Source organism: Octodon degus, unplaced genomic scaffold, assembly GCF_000260255.1.
Source record: "Octodon degus isolate 3935 unplaced genomic scaffold, OctDeg1.0 scaffold00050, whole genome shotgun sequence".
Lineage (NCBI taxonomy): Eukaryota > Metazoa > Chordata > Mammalia > Rodentia > Octodontidae > Octodon > Octodon degus.
Genome location: NW_004524626.1, coordinates 8,782,019 through 8,790,157, shown reverse-complemented (window position 1 = coordinate 8,790,157; position 8,139 = coordinate 8,782,019). Strand labels below are relative to the sequence as shown.

Sequence of the window (8,139 nt, the reverse complement as noted above, 5' to 3'; positions counted from 1 at the left end):
TCCAGCCTGGGCACTTTCGCGAGGCCCTGTCAAGGCCACCCTGAACTAAACAAAAAGACCCTATCTCAAAAAAAAAAAAAAAAAAAAAAAAAAAAAAAAAAAAAAGTAGAGGCTGGAGTTTGCTGGGCATGGTAGCACAGGCCTGGAGCAGGAGGCTCACAGGGAGCTGGAGGCCAGCCTGGGCTACACGAAGCTGCCACTTGGGGCAAACCTCAGCTCCACCATTGCAGTGGGACAACCAGTGTCCCTTTGTAAAAACTCAGTTAGAAACCCAGGCATGGTCACTCGTGCTTGTCATCCCAGCATTCTGGGAGGCTGAGGTAGGAAAATTTCAAGCCAGCCTTGGCAGCTCAGCAATACAGTAAGAGCTTAACTCAAAATAAAAAATCCGAAGGGCTGGTTACAGAGTTCAGTGCAAAGCCCCTGGGTTTGATATTGAGTAACACAGAAAAGAGAAGAAAGGAAGCAAAACAAACTCGGTGGGCAGCAGCCTGTACAGTGAGCTGTCTCTTGTCCTCCAGGCCTGCGGTTCCCCCAGTGGGGGTCAGCAAGGTCAGGGTCCTGGCCATGCTGAGTCATGCTCTTTGGGGCAGCAAGGAGTAGGGGTAGCCAGGAAGGGACAAGCTTTCTCAGCGCAGGATCTGTCTGAATGTTCACACTTGCTCACCCATGGTTCCCCATTAGTCATCTGCAGGGACTTTGTCCTTGGCCCTCTGACTTATTTAAATATCTCAGGAAGCCTAGAGGAAGAGGGGAGCTTTACATGCCCCCTCCAAGGCTTGGGTGGGGCATGGAGCCTGGTGACATCTGGGTGTGGCCAGCCTAGCAGCTCTGCCCAGAAGTCACAGACACCCCCCTCCCTCAGGCTGTCCCCCGGACTACGTGCCCCCTGAGATCTTCCACTTCCACACACGGTCAGATGTGCAGCTCTACGGCATGATCTACAAGCCCCACACCCTGCAGCCGGGAAAGAAGCACCCCACTGTGCTCTTTGTGTATGGGGGCCCCCAGGTGGGTGACCCGGCCCCTCCCCTGGCCCCTTTGCCTAGTGTCTCCTAGATGCTCACTGCCCCTTGCCCCCCACAGGTGCAGCTGGTAAATAACTCCTTCAAAGGCATCAAGTACCTGCGGCTCAACACGCTGGCATCCCTGGGCTATGCTGTGGTTGTGATTGACGGCCGAGGGTCGTGTCAACGGGGGCTCCGATTTGAAGGGGCCCTGAAAAACCAAATGGTAACTTCCTTCCTGAGTTGGCCTGGGCCCTTCCCAGGTCAGGAAAGGGCACCCCATGTCTCACGGGTGGGCGCTAGGCCCATCTTCAGGACAGGTCTTGGGCAGGGGATAACATAACTGGGGCAGCCAAGCAAGGGCCCTGTTTTGCTCTTAGCTGGGCCCAAGGGACCTAGGTAAACATCCCGGTGACCTGTGCCAGAGCACTCAGCCCTGGGGAGGCAGAGGCCCCCATGCAGCCGGACACGGCAGGGTAGTCAGGACCCACAGGCAGTCCTGCGGCTAGGCCAGATGGGTAGGGTGGCTGTAATTGTGACAGAGCTCAGTGAACATGAGCACTGCAGTAGAAGCAATGATAAGGATGGTGGCAGAGGTGACAGCGATAGTGATGCCTTCCTCCATTCCTGCTACCCTACCAAGGTACCACCCCTCTGGTAACTTAAGGACACAAATGTGTTGCCCAGTACTGGAGGAAGGGCTGCCAGGATGGGTAGGCACCCTCAGGAAAGGCATGTGCAGAAGGCTGTGCTTGCCGTCCAGGGTGGTGCCTCACTGCTGGGTCCCTGGGAGGGGTGGGAGGCTCCTGGAGGAAGGGACGCAAAGGGCGGAACGGGACAGTCCGCCTTTCATAAAAGCACTGATCTGTCATGAGGGGGAGCCCTCCTGACACCGTCCCTCCTAAGCCCATGTCTCCTCATGCCCCCCCTCACAAGGAAGTTGTCACCTAGTGCTGGCCAGAGGTGACAACAGATTGTGATAATGGTGACCAACAGGAGCGGCTCATCCTCCACACTGGCCCCAGCACCATGTCTCATGTAGGGCCATCATCCCCACAAGGGCGGGCAGGGTCTTCCGTGGGTCCAGGAGACAGGCCTGCTCCTGACCTAGGAGAAGCAGCTGGTGCAGGGCAGAGGAGAGTGCTGGGTGCCCTGGAGGTAGAGACTGAGCCTGCCGGCCTCACCCGCAGGGCCAGGTGGAAATTGAAGACCAGGTGGAGGGCTTGCAGTTTGTGGCCCAGAAGTATGGCTTCATCGACCTGAGCCGCGTGGCCATCCACGGCTGGTCCTACGGTGGCTTCCTGTCACTCATGGGCCTCATCCACAAGCCGCAGGTGTTCAAGGTATGGCCCCGCCCCTGCCGCGAGGCCCCGCCCCTGCCTCCGAGGCCCCGCCCCCACGGCCCCGCCCACGCCACCCGGCCCACCGAGGGGGGCGCCTGCCCTGGGGCCTCGCCACGTGGCTGTTTCTCCGCAGCAGCCCCACGGGGCCGAGCCCCCCTCCTCATTGCCCGCCACCGCTGACCCCAGGATGGCATCTGGCTGCACAAAAGCCCCAGCCCGCCGGCAGCTCTCTGTGGGAGGCTGAGCCTGGGACCCCGGCCTCGGAAGGGCAGAGGTGGGGCATGGTGTGGAGAGCTTCGGGGAGGGGGCCCAGGCCGGTGGCACAGTCGGGGCACCGGGGCGGCGGCCACGAGGAGGAGGAGGAAGCGGGGCCGGGGCCTCCGTGTCCCCCTGCGGTGCCCTCCTCCCCGGAGCAGCACACAGCCCCAGGCACAGCCCCTGGGACACCCGGCCAGGGTCCCTTCCCTCCCACTCACATGCATGACCAGCCCCACGCCTCCGCGAGGCCCCGACCAGTGCCTCTCTTTCTCTCTCCATCTCCCCGCCCACCTGCCCGCTGTGCCCCTAGGTGGCGATCGCAGGAGCGCCAGTCACAGTGTGGATGGCCTATGACACCGGGTACACGGAGCGCTACATGGATGTGCCCGAAAACAACCAGCAGGGCTACGAGGCGGGCTCCGTGGCCTTGCACGTGGAGAAGCTGCCCAACGAGTAAGGCCCTGCCCACCCCGAGCCTCGCCACGACGGAAGAGATAGTTCCCCACTTCTCACACCTCCCAATCCTTTGCCCCCCAAAGCACTTGCCACAGGGTTTATTTTATTGTTACTTGACCCACTGGGGATGGAATCTGGCTTAGACCTGTATCCACTGCCTTTTTTATTTTATCTTCTGAGAAAGATTTTTTTTTTTTAATTATTTATTTATTTATTACATTTATTTATTGTGTGTGTGTGTGGCCAGCTCAGCCCACCAGGGGGCGGGGCTGGCTGGCATGCGGTGCTGGGGGATCAAACCGCAGTCCCTGTGCTTTGACAAGCTTGTTTCAAGTAGGTGCTTTAGACCACTGAGCCATCTCTCCAGCCCCTGAGAAAGATTCTTGCTGAGTTGCTAAATTGCCCTGTGTAGTGCTTGAACTTGCCTGCCTCAGCCAGCTAGAGTGCTGGGATGACAGGCAAGCCCCATCCTTCGTGGCCCCAAGTGTAGGCAGGGGCGCCTGGACCCTGACCGACTGTCACATAACCTCTGGCACTCTGCTCTGGGCCCCCTACCAGTGTCAGAAACAGGCACCCAGATGTCCCTAAATGCTTTGGCTTTGGAGATGTTCTCCGCTGTGTCTCCACCTGGCTAGTTTTGCAGGGTCTCACGCAGCCACCCTCGAGAGCTGCCCCCAGGGACCTGTGGAGCATGACTTGAGCACAGCCTGACTGGATGTCACCCGACCTTGACGGCCAGCAGGGGGCTTACGTGCTCACATTTCGGTTTATAGATGAATCCCTGGACAGCACAGATGGGGGGTATTGTGCACCCAGAGAAATGGCAGAGTGCAGGGGTGCTAGATGTTGTTGAGTCCTTGGCCTCCAAACAGTTGCTTTACATTAAGTAAATTTGATCTCTCTCTCTCTCTCTCTCTTTTTTTTTTTTTAAACTGGGGATTGAACTCAGGCCCTTGCGCTTGCCAGGCAAGCATGTAGTCTACTGAGCTATCTCCCTAGCCTCCCTGATCTCTTTTATAAAAGGAAAAAATAAGCCAGACATGGAGGCATATGATTGTCATCATACCACACTTGGAAACTGAGGCAGGAGGATTACATGTTTGAATCCAGCCTGGGCACTTTCGCGAGGCCCTGTCAAGGCCACCCTGAACTAAACAAAAAGACCCTATCTCAAAAAAAAAAAAAAAAAAAAAAAAAATTAGGCCCAGGGTGATGGTGAATTCCTGTAATCCCACTGCTCAGGAGGCTGAGGCAGGAGGATCATGAGTGCAAGGCCCACCTGAACTACACAGTGAAACCCTGTCTCAAAAAAGGCAAAAAATAAAATAAAATAAAAAATTTATGTCTTTAGGCATCCTGGCCGTTTTCATACACGCAAGTGGCCAGTGGGTTTAGAATGTTGTTACCCACAAGTTCCCAAGGTCTGTACACCTCCCCCTCCCTGCATAGGGCCAGGTGGCCCTACCTTCCAGCTGTGACACCAGGGCTGGAGACTGGTACTGAGCCCCTGCAGTGGCACGATCCTCAAACGCCTGCCCCATCCTCCAGGCCCAACCGGTTGCTGATCCTCCACGGCTTTCTGGATGAAAATGTGCACTTTTTCCACACAAACTTCCTCGTCTCGCAGCTGATCCGGGCAGGGAAACCTTACCAACTGCAGGTGCGTGGCCTCTGGTGCCTCGGGCCTGCTAGGGAAGGACCCTGAGCTCCCTGGCTATAGGAGATGTTTGGGGAGGGGGGGCAGAGTGGGGAGTGGCCAGATGGCTGGTGAGGTTGGCTAGGTGGAGCCTTGGGTGAGGTGGGTGGGTTTTGGTGGGAGGTGGGGCTTAGCTGGGAGGTGGGATGAGGGTAAGCGATGGGCCCAGGAAGGCTTCAACTGGAGATGAGGCTATGGGGATGAGATCAGAGAGTTTTGGGTTTTTTTCCTTTTTGAGACAGGGTCTTACTATGCTGTTCAGGCTGGCCTTGAACTCACTTCGTAGCCCAGGCTGGTCTCAAACTTACAATGATTCTCCTGCTTCAGCCTCCCACATTCTGGGATTACAGGCATGTGCCCCTATGCCTGGCTTGAGTTCAGAGGTTTTATTTGAAGGGGTGGGTCTCTAAGGAGCAGAGCTTCTGTCTTGGTAAGGATCTGTTTCCTTAGAACAGATGAGGGACCAGGTTACAGAGCACTGGGGACAGCTTTCCAGGAGCCAGGGCTTGGCAGGTCCTGCTGTGCTGGCCAGGAAGGGAGGAAGGCAGAGGCCCTGCTGGGTGAAGAGCTGATGGGGGCAGTCCTGTTGGCAGGGTGGTGAGTTTTTCCAAGGTGTAGGCTGCAGATGGTGTCTTCAGACCTGTGACCCATCTAGGGATGGAGGGAAGGAGCCCAGGATAGAGGGGAGGAGGCTGGTGGGCAGCTTGGTGCCTTATTTCCCTGGCCACGGGCCACTTGACATCAGTGGGCCTGGAGAGGAGGGGTGGCTCAGAACCCACCTCTGATGGGCACAAAGGCACATGTCTGTCATCCCAGCTGTCTGGGAGCTGAGGGCAGGAGGATCAGAAGTTTGGGCCCAGCCTGAACTACTTAGCAACTTAGACTGTGGGTTCAATCCCCAACTCAAGAAAGGGAGAGAAGGAAAGAAGGAGAAAATGGACAGGGCAGAGAATACACCGCCTGCTGGCCAAGTCCTTCAGTGCTTCCGGGGCTGGTGTCGTATCTGTCCTTCCAGCCCCAGGGGCAGGAGGGAACTGCTGAAACTGGGTTTATCACCAAAAGCACGACCAGGGCCTGTCTCTATCCACCCAAGGGCCCAGGCATCAGCTGGTCCAGGGCTCTGAGGCCTGGCTAGTCCCGCGGGCATGGCCCTGGCACCAGTGCTGCTGTAGCCGTTGGTCATATCCCCTCACATGGTCGGAGGAGCCAGAGAACACTAGTCCAGGATTGGTTGTTATCATGGGGACCTTGAGCTCAGCTCATGCAGTTCAAACAGGGCTGGTAGTACAACAGGGTGGCCAAAAGCCAGGGCACCAGAGGACAGCCCCAGAACCTCCTGGGACTGGCATGTGGGCCTCAGCTGGCCTCAGCCTGCTGCATCTGCAAAGATAAGCCTTGTGGGCCTTGCCTTCCTGGGCCCCCCAGAGAGCCCATGGGCACCCCGTTTCTGGAAGCAGGGGAGCAGCCCCAAGACTGGAGTGCTCTACCTCAGCCCCTGTGTCCCCCTCTCCCTGCAGATCTACCCCAATGAGAGACACAGTATCCGCTGCCCAGAGTCGGGCGAGCACTATGAGGTCACGCTGCTGCACTTTCTCCAGGAATACCTCTGAGTGCTGCCGAGCCTCACGTCAGAGCACAACACCCGGGCCAGGCAGAGGGATCCAGAGACCCCAGGCCTGCCCACCGGCCAAGGGACTGCAGGCCCAGGAGGAGCCGCCAGCACTGCTGCCTTTACCGCCCCGTCGCCTTCGATCCCTCTTTTTTTTTTTTTTTTTTTCTTTGCACTGCTCCTGGTTTGTCTGCTTGCTGCTTCTTGGTTGCCAGGACAGAGACAGTGGCCCATCCCTGGGTGGCCCTGCCTCAGGCCACTCCTCCCCACAGCAGAGGAAGCCACAGCCCCGCGGGACCCTGGGGTGGCCACAGCCCAGGCATCAGGCGCTTTGGCCAGAAGACACTTGAGGGAGCCAGGCTGGGAAGCGAGGGGGCCCCATTCCTGGGTGTCCTCCACCCCAATGGCCCTGGTGCCCTGAGCTGGCCGCCACCGTCCCCAGCACGGGAGCATGCAAATGCCTGTCCTCCCTGCCAGCCACCCACTTCGTATCTGTGTTGTCTCGAGGGGCATTTTACGTAACTGTTTAAGAGACAGAAAGCAAGGGGTGCCTAGATCTAGAGTTGGGCTGTGTGGCCAGGCAGCGGGGTGTCTTGCCTGCCACTGTGAGCCCCATGTGTCCCAAAGCCCAGAGGACACAGTGGCTGGGCCTGCTGGGGGCAACAGCTGTGGACATAGGAAGCTCCTTCCTCTGGCCAGCCCTGCCAGCCACAGGTGTCTGCCTGGCCGCAACACCGGGGTCCCAGGGATGGGAGCGGGAGCTGTGCCCACTGTGGGGACCTGGTCCTACTTCTGACCTTCCCCACCCGGAGTTTGGGCAAAAAAAAAAGGAAAAAAAGAAAAGGAAGGAAGAAAAGAAAACACCTCTACATATTATGGAAAGAAAATATTTTTGTCGATTCTTATTCTTTTATAATTATGCGTATAAGAAGTAGACTCATTAAACAATCCCAGATGGGACACTGTCACTTGCCTAAGGCTCCTGAGTCCTGGCGCTGCCCTAGGGGAAGGGGACCTGGGGCCACCCTGGCCCAGAATGCAGGGCGGGGTGATTGTCACACCCCTGGATGGGGCCCAGCCCCTTAGTAGGCAGGCAGAGAGGACGACGCAGCTGTCCCCGGGAGCCAGGGTCCCTGGGCATCTAGAAAGTGAGTGGTCTGTGGCCCTCAGAGCAGCATCCATCACGGGTCCTTGAGCTCATCCAGAGGCTTTGCTCTGCTCCAGGAAATGCCAAGCAGGGAGGACACGATGCCAACTGCTGAGACACCCAGCAAGACCCTGGGGACGGTGCCCGACCTTTGGGCTTTCCACCAGCACAGAGGGACCACCAAGGCTCAGTCCTCCCAGAGAGCTTTACAAGCCCCACTCTAAAATCTCAGTATGGGGGCTGGGGAGATGGCTCAGTGGAATAAGCATTTCCCTGGCAAGTGCAAGGGCTTGAGTTCAATCCCCGGTTCCACAAAATAATAATAATAAAACCTCAGTATGGTCAGGCACTATAATCCCAGCTACTCAGGAGGCTGAGGCAGGAGGATCACAAATCCAAGCCTAGGAATGTTGGGGTGAGACCCTGCCTCCACATACAGCGCTGTGGGTGCAGCTCAGTATGCAGCCCTTGGCAGTTCAGTCCCCAGTCCCACCACCCAAAATACCTCTGCACAAAAAAGACATTTATAGCTGGGTGTGGCGGCGCGTGCCTGTGCCTCCAGCACTTGGGAGGCTGAGGCACATGTTCGAGGCCAGCTTGGACTAACTGCATGGTAAGCATAT

General features: G+C 57.4%; 1 protein-coding gene across 4 annotated transcripts in view; it reads left to right on the top strand.

Moving 5' to 3' along the window:
- Dpp9 (dipeptidyl peptidase 9) overlaps window positions 1-7,342 on the top strand; it is a 32,861-nt gene extending 25,519 nt beyond the window's left edge. For 3 of the 4 annotated variants that reach the window (XM_004632759.2, XM_023716852.1, XM_023716853.1), the window contains 6 exons: window positions 866-1,011; window positions 1,087-1,233; window positions 2,198-2,350; window positions 2,919-3,061; window positions 4,613-4,724; window positions 6,278-7,342. In XM_004632759.2, coding sequence (XP_004632816.1) covers window positions 866-1,011; window positions 1,087-1,233; window positions 2,198-2,350; window positions 2,919-3,061; window positions 4,613-4,724; window positions 6,278-6,370 — 794 coding nt within the window. In that variant the 3' untranslated portion in view covers window positions 6,371-7,342. Of the gene's footprint in view, window positions 1-865; window positions 1,012-1,086; window positions 1,234-2,197; window positions 2,351-2,483; window positions 2,625-2,918; window positions 3,062-4,612; window positions 4,725-6,277 lie in introns of those variants that run through there. The other variant, XM_023716854.1, reaches the window with a different exon arrangement.
- The last annotated feature ends 797 nt before the right edge of the window (window positions 7,343-8,139 follow it).